Source organism: Equus asinus, chromosome 28 (assembly GCF_041296235.1).
Source record: "Equus asinus isolate D_3611 breed Donkey chromosome 28, EquAss-T2T_v2, whole genome shotgun sequence".
NCBI classification, from domain to species: Eukaryota; Metazoa; Chordata; class Mammalia; order Perissodactyla; family Equidae; genus Equus; species Equus asinus.
Genome location: NC_091817.1, coordinates 39,173,793 through 39,189,189, shown reverse-complemented (window position 1 = coordinate 39,189,189; position 15,397 = coordinate 39,173,793). Strand labels below are relative to the sequence as shown.

At 48.2% G+C, this 15,397-nt stretch overlaps 1 protein-coding gene across 2 annotated transcripts; it reads left to right on the top strand.

Annotated features, from left to right (window-relative positions):
* Positions 1-246: 246 nt before the first annotated feature.
* CHST6 (carbohydrate sulfotransferase 6) lies at positions 247-15,345 on the top strand. Of its 2 annotated transcripts, XM_044761227.2 has the most exons (5): positions 247-1,054; positions 1,173-1,476; positions 5,769-5,915; positions 7,111-7,186; positions 7,934-15,345. In XM_044761227.2, exons 3-5 carry the CDS (start codon positions 5,912-5,914, stop codon positions 9,135-9,137), a joined length of 1,284 nt encoding a protein of 427 aa, XP_044617162.1. In that variant the 5' UTR covers positions 247-1,054; positions 1,173-1,476; positions 5,769-5,911; the 3' UTR covers positions 9,138-15,345. The 2 variants fall into 2 exon arrangements, with proteins under 2 accessions (XP_044617162.1, XP_070356534.1); XM_070500433.1 differs by lacking the exon at positions 5,769-5,915.
* The last annotated feature ends 52 nt before the right edge of the window (positions 15,346-15,397 follow it).

Sequence of the window (15,397 nt, the reverse complement as noted above, 5' to 3'; positions counted from 1 at the left end):
CTTTCTGACCACGTAAGTTCTAAATGCCTATTAGGGAAAATGTGTAATTACAGTAACCGAAAGAAAATAAGTTGTCTATAAATCTGCTACCCAAAAGTTATCACTGTTGGCATTCTGATACACATCTTTCTACTCTTTTGTGTTATGTCTAACTTTTTTGCTATCATAAACAACACTTCTATGAACCTCGTGTATAAATTCTTGTTGCTGGTTTATTTCCTTAACATAAATCCTGGAAAGGAATTACTAATTGAAAAAACTTATGACCGTTCTTAAGGATTTTAATTCATCTTGCCAAACTGAATCCTGGAAAGAATGCACTAATTTGAGAAGTCTCAAAAAGAGACTTTTTTTAGATCCCACCACGGATTACAAAAGGTCCGAATTCTCTTTTTTAGATGCCTGGACTCTGCTCCGTTATGTGTAGGGGACAGCCAGCTGCGGGCCCAGCTCCTGAGGGCCACCTGGTGTCTCGGCCCCTCCCTCTCAGCTTGGCTATTGCGTGCCCTTGGCGTCAGGGGATCGCGGACTTGGCTTACGGCTGAGACCCGGGGCTTGGGAAGTGATTTAGATTCCAAGTCACTTCGCTGTGAGGATGCCACTGAGAGCAAGGAGGGGCAAGATTAAGATTCAGTTTCCTTCACAAGGGCCTTTTGTGCTCCCAGAAGCCTCCCTTCTCTGGTGTATGGAGGGGGAGACAACTTTTCTGGTCAATTAGTGAGACGAGAGGTGACTCTGCGAGCACCCTTTGGCATCCTTGGCCAACAAGTGCGCCTCCCGCAGCCCCCCGGGCCCACCTGTGCCTCCCTTACTCGGGGGCCCTCTTGCGCCCGCCTCTAGGCAGCTGCCCCTCCCCCGAGGCGTGGCCCCTCGGTCCCCGGGTGGAGAGGATAGCGGCAGCCGGGGGCCAACCGGCTCCTTCCTTCCTTCTCTCCCGCCCTGGCTCCCGCCCGCCGGCTCCGGGACCGCAGCCACGTCTGAAAGCGCCTCATTGTGTGCGCTCAGCTCCGGTCGGCAGCGCGGAGCAGCGCAGTGGGCCGCGGCTGCAGCGCAGGTAGCGCAGGGCGCCGGGCTCCGGGTCAGGAGCGCCGGAGTTTGTTTCTTGCCGTTGCCCCAGGATTGCTCCCCGCCGCCCCCAGCATCCCATTCTTACGACGCCTCTCTTTTTTTAGGGGGCTCCTGCCCTGTTCTCAGGTTCCCTCTGCTTTGGGTCTCCAGGTGTCTCCAATATCTTGGTATCCGCTGACCCCCGTCTATGCCTCTTAGAGCCCCCTCCCCGGTGTCACTGGGTGCCCCTTAATAGCCTTGGGACCCTAACGAACAAATCAGCCTCTGTGGACTCTCCCAGTGAAGAGACAGAGCCGGCGGTGGAGTGGAACTTGGAAGAGACGACGTCAAGGAGCCTTTGCTGAGCCTCCGGAGAGGGGTGTCTGCCTCCCGGTGGCGCCGGGTCCGGCAGGGACGCCAAGCTTTGCGGTACGTTGGTTTGTCCTTTCTCCGCGCGGGATGCCCCCACCCTGGGAAGGCTTGGGGCTGGGCCGGTGGCACAGTTTGGAGAGCATTGATCTTGCAGCTGGAGGTCGGGTTTGCGGGGAGGAGCCGAGCGTGGTGGTTCCATGAGCAACGTGGAAAGGGCATCGCCTTCCCAGTCGCTGGTTTGAAAGTGTCTTCCTGGGCTTCAGCTGCACACGAGATCACTGTTGAGGGATCCCTATCCGATGAAATTTGAGTTTCAAAGGGAATGACTTTAATCTAGAAAGCTCTCTAAAGGCTTTTCCCACGGAACTTTTGAGGAAAAGCAGCTTGGTGAGTGAATTTAAAACCAGATCCAGCTGAATTTGAGTTTGGCGGCCCCTGCTTCTGGCTGCTGGATCTTGGGGCAACAAAAGAGATCTCTGTTGGCCTCAGCGTAGGTGCCCAGCAAATGTTAACTCTCTTTCCTCTTCCCTCTTATATCAGAGGCATGAGGATGGGAAAACTGAGGCCTAAGAGCAGAAAGGACTTGGCCGACCTGAAGCCGTGAGTGAGAAAGCCAGGCATCAGGACTAATGAGAATAGCAGCCTGCTCAGTGAGTGCTGGCCGTGCTAAGGGTTATCTTGTTCCATTTACTCTCCTCCAGCAGGTGTGGTAGGTGCTGTTATAGCCTCCTCTACAGAGGAATCAACTGCAGCACAGAGACGTTAGGAGTGACTTGCTCAGAGTCGCACACCTCACTGGTTGTAGAGGCAGGATTCGAACCCAGTCTGCCTTCAATGCCAGGCTTCTGGCCATTATTCACCATCTTCTGTCTGTATGTACATGTGCTGCCCCGTATTTTGTTGCTAGGGTGCTACGGTCACGTGAATGTGGTTAGGCTGTTGTTCTTGAGTTGTCCTTATGAAAGGCTCCTCGTTGGATTCATAGAACATCATTGTGACCCAGGATTTGGAAGATTTCTGAACAAATACTTAGAAGTGTACTATATGCCAGACATTGTTCTAAGTGCTTTACAAATATTAACTCATTTAATCTTCAAATCAAGCCCACATAATGGGGTTATATTATTTATCCCATTTTATAGATTAAAAAAAAAACAGGCACAGAGAGATTAAGTAGCTTGCCAAAGATCACACAGTAAATGAACAAATGGAGTTCATACCCTTAGCCACTGGGCTAGCCCTACTCCCTGTAATGAGACAGCCAAGGTCCTGCTTCTAGTCTAGTAAGGGGAGATAGGCACAGAAATGCATGAACAAGAGTATTCTAGGTAGTGATAGTAGCATTAACAATGATTTCTCAATATCACCTACTATTTCAGTCCGTATTAAAATTTCTCTGATTACCTCAAAGATACCTTCTTACAGTTGATTTGTTCAAATCAGAATCCAAACAAGGTCCACACGTTGCTTTTGGCTGTTATGTGTTTGAGTTGTTTTCTTCTAAAACTGTCCCTTCTTTTTTTTTTTTCTTGTCATTGACTTGTAAGAATAATTTACTTTTTTAAAATAATAAATTAATCAAAAAAAGCTTAAAAAAAATAAACCAGAGAACATTCCAGATTATCCCCATAATAAGAGGGCTCTGTCAACACCTGGAGGAACACAGAGGAATATGCTAAATGTGTGTTCCATACCCCCATACCTTGTGTGTGGTACTGCAGAAAAGAGGTGGGAGCCCCCAGACTTTAGGGCCCTCCAGCTCTCAGGTTCTACGATTTACACCAAATTAGGTGCTGTGCAAAGTGCATTTTGAGGATCCCAAAGCTCAGAGACAGGGCAAAGCGTTTCTGTGTTGATATCTGCTCATCTGCTCTGAAATGCCCCAGGGCTGAGCCAGGGAGACTTGAGGCTCCTTGCCCAGACAGTGTGATTTCACTTCACATAGATTCTTGCAGGCAGAAATTTCCTCCAGCAGCATCTGGGCTGTGCAACTCCAGCCTCCCTGCCTCGGGCTCATGCCACACAGCTGCTCATCGGGGCTGGCAGAGAGATTGGCAGATGTGGCCAGGGTTTGGGCCAGGCATGTCTTCTGCCCAGCCCACAGCCCTCAGACTGAGACAGGGCTTGGGGGCCTTGATACCTTTCTCAGCACAGGAGATAATTTTCCATCCCATGCCCCTGTCCTCTGGCCAACCAGGTACTCGGGTCAGCTGGGAGATAGATTTGCAGGCCCTTCTCTCTCTGCAGTGAAAGCTGGAAGAGGCAAACTCCATGCATGCCTCCTTTAACCAACGAGAAAAAATGGATTTTATGATTACCAAAGTAATAAAAAAGTCTATTGTAGACTATCTGGAAAATGCAGAAATTATGGGAAGTGAGGTTAGAAAGCTGAAGGTTGCTGAGTCCAAGAATGTCATGATCAAATGAGTGGTATAGGCAGCTCTGGTGGCTTGGTGCAATGTCGATTAGCGGGAGGCTATGTGGCAGTTTTGCCAGAATCCACAGGACCCTCCTGTGGTACTGGATGCCCAGGCCACTCACTTGGACCACCATCTGGTCTCTTGACCATGGGTGTGTCTTTAACACCCCCAACTAGATTGTCAGCTCCACCATGATAGGGGCCCTGGACATTAGACCTCCAGGACTGATCCTCTTGCTTGCTTGCTTTTCTCTATTTTACATCTTTTATCCATCATCTGGTTTTTTGTTCTACTTTCTCCATTTCCTCAATTTTATCTTTCAAACCTACTATTACAATTTTAATCTCTAAGGCAATTTAACTCTGATGAAGACAAAGATTGTACGAGAAAGGAAATGTACTCTTGGTGCATTGCGTGCTTCAGCTGTGAGCTGTTTTATAAGGTCATATAATGTAAATTTGAATATTGACTTAACCAAAAATTATTTTAGGAGGCTAGGGGTAGAAGGAAAGTGTATTTACCTTTCTCTGTGTGTGTGTGTTATGTGTAGAGAGAAGATAAATCTTTATCTTTCATTAAAACAAGTCATTAGAAAATGCTATAAATTCTAACTGTAACAACTCATGCTTTCTTTTTAAGAAATAAAGTAATTAGCAGAAGAAACAACTAACAAATTTGAAAGCAATTACCTCTTGTTGAATAGGATTTTGGAGCAAGAGAAGGACTTGTGATAATTATCTGACTTTTTAAACTATGTACATTTAAAACTTTTAATTTAGTAATTTTTAAATAGTATATATATATATGTTCATATGGATCAAAATTCAAATAGTACAAAAAAGGATTTATTGTGAACTCTCTTTTCCCAGCTATTTCATTCCCCACCCAGGGGAAACTAACATGGTTATTTTCTTGTACAAACTTCCAGGGATAGCTTATGCCTATTCAAGCTATGTGTATTATTTTGATAAAAATAAAATTTAAAAAGACTTTATGACCAAAAAGTTTTCAGCGACTTGAGAAAGACCACTCTGTAAGGTGGTCCTGGGTATCGGGGAGGAGGGGGAACTTTCTGTTCCTTCCATGGCCTCTTGTACTTTACTCCCACCCCCACCCCACCCCCCAAAATATATGATTATTTTCATCATCACCATCATTACCATCAAAGACTTGGTGGAAGCTGGAGGCAGGGTTGCCTCTGAGGATGGCCTGAGGGAGGTGTAGGGATAGAGAATGCCACTTCCCTTTCACTGAGTGGCCCTGGCACTCTGGTGTGGGACTGTGTCCCCTTTTCTAATTTTCACAGATTCTTAAGACATAAGCCCATGATGCCCTCATCTGTACTTTTAGAATTTTGTATCACCTCTATGTGTTAGTTTATCCCAAAATTAAACATCTAATAAACATATACCTCCAAAAAAGAATTTAAAAAGGAAAGACTTTATAGGGGAGGGCCTAGGCCTCCCAAGATGGGAGACTTCATTGGGCAAAGGCTGAGCAGTGGAACCCACACCAGATCCCTACCCTGGGGGTTGACAGTGGGACTTAAACCCCTGCCTTGCCCTTTACTAACTGAGTATTCATGTCTCTGAGCCCCACTGCCTCAACTAAAACAGACAGGGATAATTTCTACCTCCTAGGGATGATGGGAAGATAAGATTCAGTCATGAAGATAAAGTACGTACATATTAGAGAGCCTGCCTGACATGTTGTTCCTAACTTTGAACCCTGGGGCAATTAATGGGTGTGCTGAACATATGGCTCCTTATCAGAAAACTCCCAGCTGGGACCCGGACTTCTCTGGACACCCCTCCAGGGGTAGGATATTTTTATCTCCTTCCTAGTTCTTGAGTTCCAATAACAGGATCAAATAACAATTCCTGTATTGTGTGAGTCACTTAAGAAAACCTCTGGTTTCCTGGAGTGCAGGTAACGAACACCTTGGTATAGGGTCAAGATCCTCCCTACCCAGGAGAGGGCTGGGCTGGCCAGGGAAGCTGTGTTTGGACCAAACATCAGGGTCCTGTGATCTGCAGGGATCTCCCAGGGATGGAAGAGGACAGCAGCCTGTGATGGGTAAGCGCCAGGAACTTATGGAAGTCTTGGTTTGAGGTCCTAGTTACCCTGAAGTCTCCCCAAGCCTTGGGTCCTTCATCTAAAAAATTGAGATCTTAATGCCCACCTCAGGGGCAGTTGAGTTAAATCACAGAGTGGATGTAAAGCATCAGGCACTTGAAGTAATTTCTGTCTGTAAATACGAGTTACGAGTTCCCTTCCTCCCCTGCACCCTGTTCTCAGAGGAAGCACACCTTAAGGAGAGGAGATAACATGTGCAGAGCAGATAGTAGCTACTGTCCTTGTCTTCCAGGTTTTCTAGGCATGGGTATGGGATCCAGGAGGCAGTTCTGAAGTCAGCAGATGACAGAGCTCTTGGGTGTCTCTACCCACTCCTGCAGCCTCGCAATAAGGGGAAGGAGCAGAGATGGGATCTGCTCACAACTTAGACCTCGGCTTCTCTCAGTGGTGACATGGGCAGGGGAGGCGGGGGTGTTAATGGGATCCAAATGCTGTGGAAGCAAGGAGGAAACTTCCAGGCCCCTCCCTCCCAAAGCAGCTCATCGTTGAGATTATTGCAGGACCAACAGGTGCAAAGAGGAGAAAACTCTGGGACCTCAGGGTGTGGGAGCTGGGCTGAGGGTTTCTTTCATTCTGCAGGACAAGTGTGACAACCTCAGGATCCACTAAAGGACTCAGGGGTGGTTGGGGGCTAAAGGTGGGCCTGGGAGATGCTGGGATTCTAAGCATAGGTGACCTCAGGGTGTCTCATCTGGATAGAGACCTCCCATGTTCCTCCTCTCCAGACACAGCTCAACACTACAACAGTATCAGTAACTGGGGGCATATGTGTGGCACTTTACCAAGCCCTTTCCACACATGTGTGTAGCAGCGTTCTTCACAACAACCCTAAGAGTTTAAATGTTACCGTCTTCATTTTATCGAGGAGGAAACAGCCTGAGAAGTCGTAAGTAAGGCATGGAGGGACTCAAAGCCAGCCCTCTCTCCTGCATCCAGCAGGAGAGCCCGTCAGTTCGCACTCCTTTGGAAAAATGTATCCAGCACCTGGTCCGTGCCCAGCTCCAGCCAGAGGCAGGGCAGCTCCATCCCCACCTGTGGGGAACTTCCTGTCAGTCTGGGAAGGCAGAACCCTCCCACTGTGCATGGCTTTCTCCTAATGTGGGGCTCTGACCCAGCCTCCCTCCTGCTTTCTCAGACCCTGAGGACCCTCCAGACATCTCCCATGGATTTGTGATTGGGGCGGGCAGCTCTCCCAGCAGTCCAGGACAGAGGTGAGTAACCTCAGCAGGGAAGGGGTCAAGCATCCTGCCAGGAGCCTGACTATTCTCACCTCTCCCTGTCTCTGGCTCCATCCTCTCTCTCCCTTCACTGGTTTCTTCTGCAAACTCACACAGTTCCAGAAAGATACCCTCCCAAAAATTGTATCTGCTGGCTTAAGAAAAATCATAAGATGCAGAAGCACACTGTGTAGACAGCACAGGTTCTCATGCGCCCCCCCATGCTCATTCCAATACCCCAGGACCAGTATTATCCCCTTTTTACAGAGGGGTAAGCTGAGTCATAGAGAGATTAAGTATTTGGTCCCAGATCACAGGCCAGGAAGTGATTAAGCCAAGATTCAACCTGAGGGAGCTTGGTGGTGCTCTTACATCGGCCAAACCACCCATTAAGTTGTTTAGCTAAACTACCTAAAATTGTCTCCCTAAAAGGAATTCTTAGGCAAAAGGTGGGAATTCTATTTTAAAGATATTTTCCTCCCCAGATAAAGAGATAAAGAGAAAGAAACATTTCCTACAGTATTCTGCAACTGGCCTTTTGCTCTGCATGGACTAGATTGTGGCTATGTCTTAACTTCACATTCCCGGGAGAGCGCCCAAACTGAGATCGTCGTGGTCCTGGGAGGCCCCCATGATTGATCGGATGCTCGGGTCCTGGGGCTGCTCCCTGTAAGCACTGGTTAGGGGTGTGGGATGGGCGAGCAGGCCACGCTCTCTAACGGCTGCGCTCTCCTCCCGCAGGCCCCTGGCCGGCGGCATGTGGCTGTCGCGCTTCTCCAGCACTGTGGTGACCGCGCTCCTGCTGGCGCAGTCTGGCCTCCTGCTCTTCCTGGTCTCCCGGCCCAGGACGCTGTCCCCAGTGGGTAGCGAGGAGCGGGTGCACGTACTGGTGCTATCCTCGTGGCGTTCAGGCTCGTCCTTCGTGGGCCAGCTCTTCAGCCAGCACCCCGATGTCTTCTACCTGATGGAACCTGGGTGGCACGTGTGGACCGCCCTCTCGCAGGGCAGCGCGCCCGCGCTGCACATGGCCGTGCGCGACCTGGTGCGCTCCGTCTTCCTGTGCGACATGGACGTGTTCGATGCCTATCTGCCGTGGCGTCGCAACCTGTCGGACCTCTTCCAGTCGGCGGTGAGCCGCGCGCTGTGCTCGCCGCCGGCCTGCAGCGCCTTCCCGCGCGGCGCTATCAGCAGCGAGGCCGTGTGCAAACCGCTGTGCGCGCGGCGGCCCTTCGGCGTGGCCCAGGAGGCCTGCCGCTCCTACAGCCACGTGGTGATCAAGGAGGTACGCTTTTTCAACCTGCAGGTGCTCTACCCGCTGCTCAACGACCCGGCGCTCAACCTGCGCATCGTGCACCTGGTGCGCGACCCGCGGGCGGTGCTGCGCTCGCGCGAGCAGACAGCCAAAGCCCTGGCGCGCGACAACGGCATCGTGCTGGGCACCAACGGCACGTGGGTGGAGGCTGATCCCGGCCTGCGCGTGGTGAGCGAGGTGTGCCGCAGCCACGTGCGCATCGCTGAGGCCGCCACGCGCAAGCCGCCGCCCTTCCTGCGCGACCGCTACCGCCTAGTGCGCTTCGAGGACCTGGCGCGGGCGCCGCTGTCCGAGATCCGTGCGCTCTATGACTTCGCGGGCCTGAGCCTCACGCCCCAGCTCGAGGCCTGGATCCACAACATCACTCACGGGTCCGGGCCCGGCGCGCGCCGCGAGGCCTTCAAGACCACGTCCCGGGACGCGCTCAACGTCTCCCAGGCCTGGCGCCACGCTCTGCCCTTCACCAAGATCCGCCGCGTGCAGGAGCTGTGTGCCGGCGCGCTGCAGCTGCTGGGCTACCGGCCCGTGTTCTCCGAGAAAGAACAGCGCAACCTCGCCCTGGATCTGGTGCTGCCGCGCGGCCGGAGCAGCTTCAGCTGGGCGTCGTCCACCGCCGCGCACCCTGGGCCTTAGCGGAGGCCCCAAGTTGTGGCGGTCGCCAGGGCCGGGAGGCTAGTGTATGGTGGAGAGGGAGCTGGGGCACGTGGGTGCAGGGGCCGCAGACAGCTACCGGAGGGGCCGGAGTTGGGGAGTCCTCCCCTTTAGTAGGAAAGGACTGAGTCCCCAAACTACATGTTTCTATTTCCCCACTTCTTGACTTTCCTTTGAGTCCTCTTTAGGAGCTGAGTTCCCATCAGACACACTTTATGGAAAGCAAAATTCGTGCTTCCATTTCTTCTTGGCACAGGGAATAAGTTCAGACGACTCGGTTCCTACTCGAGCACTTTCTTTCCCCTTAACCCTCTCCTCCTTTGGGATGCGTCATCCAGCAGCTGAGAAGGGTGGCCTGGTCCTGCCTGAGAGTGGAGGGGCAGTACGGTGAGCTTCTGTGTGTCTCCTCCGGTACCCCGCCTACACACACATACCCCCCCCCCCCCCCGACTCCATTCCCCCCATGCATCTGGCACCACACTCCATCAAATCTATTGGCGGTTATATTCACCTGTATCGTCAGAAAGAAATCAGACAAGATTTCTCTTATTTTGTGATCTCTCTTAGCCACTCTCTGCCCCATCTTCCAGGAGCCCACATGCCCCCATCACTTGCCCAGGTAAGGTGAGCCTTTGATTTGTCCTAATAGGAAAGATCCTACCTACAGAAATAAACATAATAATTAACCTGTGTGATACAGATTAGAGTTTATAGCCTGTAAAGTTTGACAAGCGAAACACAGACTTGTCCAAGGTTACAACATGAGAAGGAGTATGAAGGGAGGAGGGAGCTTTTGCTCTGGGGCTGCAGTGGGGAGAAGAGGATGAATCAGGCTTGCAGAGACCTGTCTTATGGACAAGAAGGGCCACATTTCCCCCTCTTATTTGCCCTAGGGAAGAGCAAGCTGCCATGGCTGGGGCCACAGCTGTGGGATTCAGGAAGTGGTGAGTTCTGGGCCCAGAGTGCAGAACCTGGAGAGCCTCCTAGATGAGCCTGGAGGGAGGCAGTGAGGAGGAAAGGTGGAGGGAGAGAAGGCTTGGGAGGCCTGGGCAGCAAGCCAGGCAGAGCGTGTGGCTGAGCAAGAGGTTGGCAGCAGGATCAGTGCCTAGAGGGCAGGTCACAGGGTGAATGTAATTAAATCAGGCTTGCTATGAGCTTGGGAAAAAAACAGCTCTGGGGTGATTGTCTTCCCTTGGTCCTTCCAGGCCAGGCCCCGGAGGAGAGCAGAGTAAGAGTCCTAACTGCAGACCACAACCCCTAGCTCTGGCAGCAAAGAGACTTATTAAAGAGATACTCGATGTGTAGAGGGCTTGGTCCTGAGCTCAGGAAATGAGAGCCAGCAAGTGCTCAGTACATGTTTCAAAGAAAAAAACAAAAAACTTCACAGAACCTCTAGGAAGGACAGGGAAGCAGATCTGAGTCTGTACAAACAGAATACCCCAAGTCCCACTGGGGCACAAAGTTGGTCTGGGGACTGACGCTTGCCACCAGAACTTCTGTGCCCATTACCTCTGGAAACGAGGGAGCTGCCCTCACTGTTGCCATCAGTTGCCAGAAGGGATTCTGGAGGTTGCTAGTCTCTGAGTCTCCGCCTGAGTGTGGCCTTAGATTGATGGAACCTGGACTGTGGACCCACATCCTCGCTGCAAAGCAGGAGGAGCAAGGGGGATCTGGCATTTTCTGCTGCTTTTCTTGCATGGAGAAGAGGTATATTGACCTTGAAGCTGAAGCTTCAGGACGCCTCATTTGAGGATCTGCCAAGATGTAGAAGCTTCAGGCCCCATAAAACCTCAGTCTGCCCATGCTCATAATAGCATGGGGAAGATATTTAAAACCCAAAATTTGTTAACAGGGACTCTGCAGCTTAGAAAGGCTCAGGTCATATCACTTAATATATGGGCTAGGACTTGAACTGATATCTTTGACTTCAACACTTATGGTTCTAACAAGTAAAGTGAACTGGGGATGTAGCAAAGGACCCCACCAAAGGCTTGGGAAGCCCTATCATTTTACCCTAGTGATGACATGGGTCTCTGGGTGTCAGGGAGCCATCCTGGCATTTGGCTGCAAACATCTCAAGAACCAGAATGTTGAAAGGTATAGTGGGCAGTTGGCTGAGGTGTTGGGCCCCTGCCGCTTGCCTCTTTCCTCTCTGCATTCCCCTCTCTGTCTTCCACCCTGTGCTGGCCACTGGGGACAAAAGCAGCCTGCTTTGGAAGAAGTGCTCGGTCAAGTGGAGGGGTCCAGCCAGGAGCAGTCCCGGGCAGTGTGGTGTGTTCAGGCAAAGAAGGATGAGCAAGAGGTTCTGGGGCCAGAGGCTAAGAATGAGGAGACACTGATCTCCAGTGGGGTCCAGGAAGGCTTTTTTGGGGGCCTCAGAGCCCAGCCTGATAGTGGCATCCCACAAGTTTCATTTGCCCTGCTCAGGTCACAAATTGTATTGATGGCCACAATTAATGGCCTTTGCTGTGTGATTTACCCACTCTCATTTGACTCCGGGGGTCCCAGGCACAGGGATGACAGGCTCCTAGACTTTACTCCCTGCATATGGGACACTCTAGGCAAGCCTCTGGGTGAGTTCCCTGGTAAATGGGTTCCAAGCAAGCCTCAGGTGAACTCAGATGAGGTTTCAGGACAAAAACAGGTAGTAGCCAGTTTAGTGCTTCAATGAGTCAGGCCTGTGCCAGGCCCTGGGACATAGTGGTGGACAAAGCAGTCACAGCCCTTGCTCTTGCTCTTGCGGGGAGTGCAGACTCTAAATAAATAGTCCTACAGATAAACATGTAACCATAAATGTCAACTGTGCTCTAAGAAGAAACAATAAGAATGGGTAGAGGGCAACCTACTTTAGAATGGGGAGTCAGGAAGACCTCTTCGAAGAGGAAACATTTGGTTTGAATAAATGAAGGGTGAATAGGAGTTAATCAAGCATGGGATGAAGAAACAGAGGCAGAGAGAGACTGAGGGATTGGTCCCTTGGAATCAAGGTTCCCTGACAAAATAAAAGACTCCCTCCTGGGAATCCGGGCTCATGAGCTGGGAGAAGCCCCCAGGAGACGACCGAGTTTGTGTGTCTATAGTAAAGTTTCCCAGAAGTAGACCTGCTGGTTCAAAGAGCATTATTTTTTTAAATGTGAAATTGCCAAATTACTCTAAAAATGGAGGACCAACTTATACTCTCTGGAACAATGTCAAGAATTCCCTTGTCACCCTCTCCTACCAACTACTCCCACCCTACCACCATCAGCTGTACAGGGTCAAATCAATCATTTTCATTTTTACCTACATGATAGAATATTATTCAGTGCTAAAAAGAAATGAGCTATCAAGCCATGAAAAGTCATGGAGGAAACTGAAATGCATATTACTAAGTGAAAGAGGCCAATCTGAAGAAGCTACATACTGTATGATTCCTACTATATGACATTCTGGAAGAGGAAAAACTATGGAGACAGGAAAAGATTAGTGGTTGCCAGGGGCTGGAGGTGGAGAGGGGACGGACAAATAGGCAGAGCATAGATGATTTTTAGGGCAGTGAAAATACTGTAGGATATTATAATGATGGATATATGTCATCATACATTTGCCCAAACTCATAGAACATACAACATCAAAAGTGAACTCCAAGGTAAACTCTGGACTTTGGGTGATGATGATGTGTCAGTGTAGGCTCCTTGTTAACAAATGTACCACTCTGGTGAGTGATGTCGATAATGGGAGAGGCTATGAATGTGTGAGGGCAGGAAGTATATGGGAAATCTCTGTACCTCCCTCTCAATTTTGTTGTAAACCTAAAACTGCTCTAAAAAAAAATTGTCTTTAAAAAAAACCCAACAAGTGGAGCCAAAGCCTTGGTAGCCTCAGGAGTGTGTGGGAGTGTTGCTGAAATGGAAAGGGTTGGCCAACCATACAGAGGTGGAAGCAACCCCCACAGCCTGGACTTCGAATTTTCCCAGAGTGGTGAGACCTTCAGCTGATTGAGTATTTTCTCCTTTGGGGGTAAGACAGGAGGACTTGGTTGCCCTTGCAATTCTGATGCTATTCTGATCCCAGTCTTCAAGTCCTCCAGGCCTCCATTCATGCATTCAACATACATGAGGGATTGAGCACCAACCAGTGCTAAGGTCAAAAGTAGGAAAGGATCATGTGCTTAGGAATGCATGTGTGTCGGTGTGAGTTACACTTGTTAATGAGGTGATCACGTAGGTCTCATTGGGAAAGTGACATTTGAGCAAAGTCTTAAAGGAGGTGAGGCAGTTAATTAAGGTGTAACTATGGGTAGAGTGTCCTGGAGGAGGCAGCAGGTAATACAAAAATCCTAAGGATGGAAGGCATCTGGCATACTGGAAGAACAGCAAGGGGCTAATGGTCTGGTGTGGGGGGCCAAAGGAAGAATGCTAGGAGATGAGAAGGTAAGAGAGAGGGGGTCAGATCAGGCAGGACCTGGTAAGGCCTTGCTGAGGACTTTGGCTTTTGCTTGGAGTGAGATGGAGGGTATACAAGGCCACTCTTGCTCTATGGCCCTCTTTAGTTGAATAAATAAATATAATGTCATATAAATGTGTAATATGTCAAGTATTTAAAAAATAATAGAACAAGTACCTAGGGAAATAAATACTTCACTATAATTTTACTGCCTATGTTAACATCCTGAATAAGTATACTGTTAGTTTTGCAACTTTTTGAACTGAATTTGAATTGAATCACACTGTGGCCTTCTTCTGCAACTTAAATTTTCCCCTCGACTTTATATTCCTGAGATTAATCATCTTGCTTGCAGCTTTGCTCATTTATTTCCACTACTGACCAGTATTTTATTGAAAATTATACCACAATGTTATCTTTTTTTCTTGATGAACACTTGGCTTGTTTTTAGTTACTTGCTGTTACAGTGCTACAAGTAACAAATCTTGTATGTATCTCCTGGTATAAATGCAATAGCATATTCACCTGGGCCTGAAATGGCTGGATCATGAGCATCTTCAGTCAACATTATTCCAAAATGGTTATATCATTTTGGAATAGAGTTCTAGTTGCTGTACAACCTCACCAACAATTGATATTCTCAGACTTAAATTTTTGGCTATTGGGCGGTTGACAAATGATGTCTCAGTGTGATTTCATTTTGTGTTTCAGTGATTAACAACAAGGTTAAGCGTCTTTTCCTATTTTTGTTTGTCATTTGTATTTCTCTTTGACAAAGTACCTATTCGGGTCTTTTGTCTCTTCGTCATTTTCTTATTGATTTTTAGGAGTACATTATATATTCTGAATACTATTCCTTTGTCAGTTATATGTATTACAAATATTTCTCCCAGTTTTTCACTCGTCTTTTTACTTTCTTTATGTAACTCCTGAATAACACAAGTTCTTAAAGTAGTTAAATTTATCAAACCTTTCTTTTATGGTCTTTGTTTTTTGTATCTAGTTTAAGAACTCCTTTACTATCCTGAGACCATAAAGATATTCAACATTGTCTTCTAAAAGTTTTATAGTTCTGTATCTCACTGTAAGTGAAACAAGTAGGAGAGAGGATTCTAAAAAACAAAACAAAACAAAAACAAAAACCTAGTTTTTGTTTGCTTTATATTTCCTTCATAATTTTCTTGCAGGTTTGTATTTTTCCTGGAGTTTGTATTGCTTTTCAGTTTTTTCCCATTGAGAGAAGAAATGGGTATCTTATTCCCCCTGTCATTAAAAATTTGAGCTTCTTAACCATTTTGTCTATAGCTTGAAGTGAATGCCAGTACTCTTCCTGAGGACACTCTTCTTTCTGTTCTAATCTGGCTAGGTGGCTGCTAGGACTACTGCACAGAAGTCAGTCTAATACTCCTGGTTAAATCCACTATTTCTTATACTGCACATCTTTCTCTTTCTTAGTTATCACTCTTTAACTTTGCTGGGGTACACAGCTTCCTTAGAAAAGGAACATGAAATATACACTTTCTGAGTCCTGCAAGTCTAAAAGTCTTTTTTTAACCTCTCAATTCACAATCTGACTGACAATAGAATTCTAAATTCAAAATAACGTTTCCTAATGTGATACACAATTGATTGTTATATAACCCTAAAATAATTGGTTTCTTCCACTTCTTATACACTCTGCCAATCTGGGAAATGTACCAAAAGACAGCGTTGTTAAATATTCCACAACTTTTTTTATACTTACTATTTTTGTTTTAGAAAAGTTTCTTGGTTGATGCAAAATCCCAGTTATAGTGTCATGGAACTGGCATAAGAAA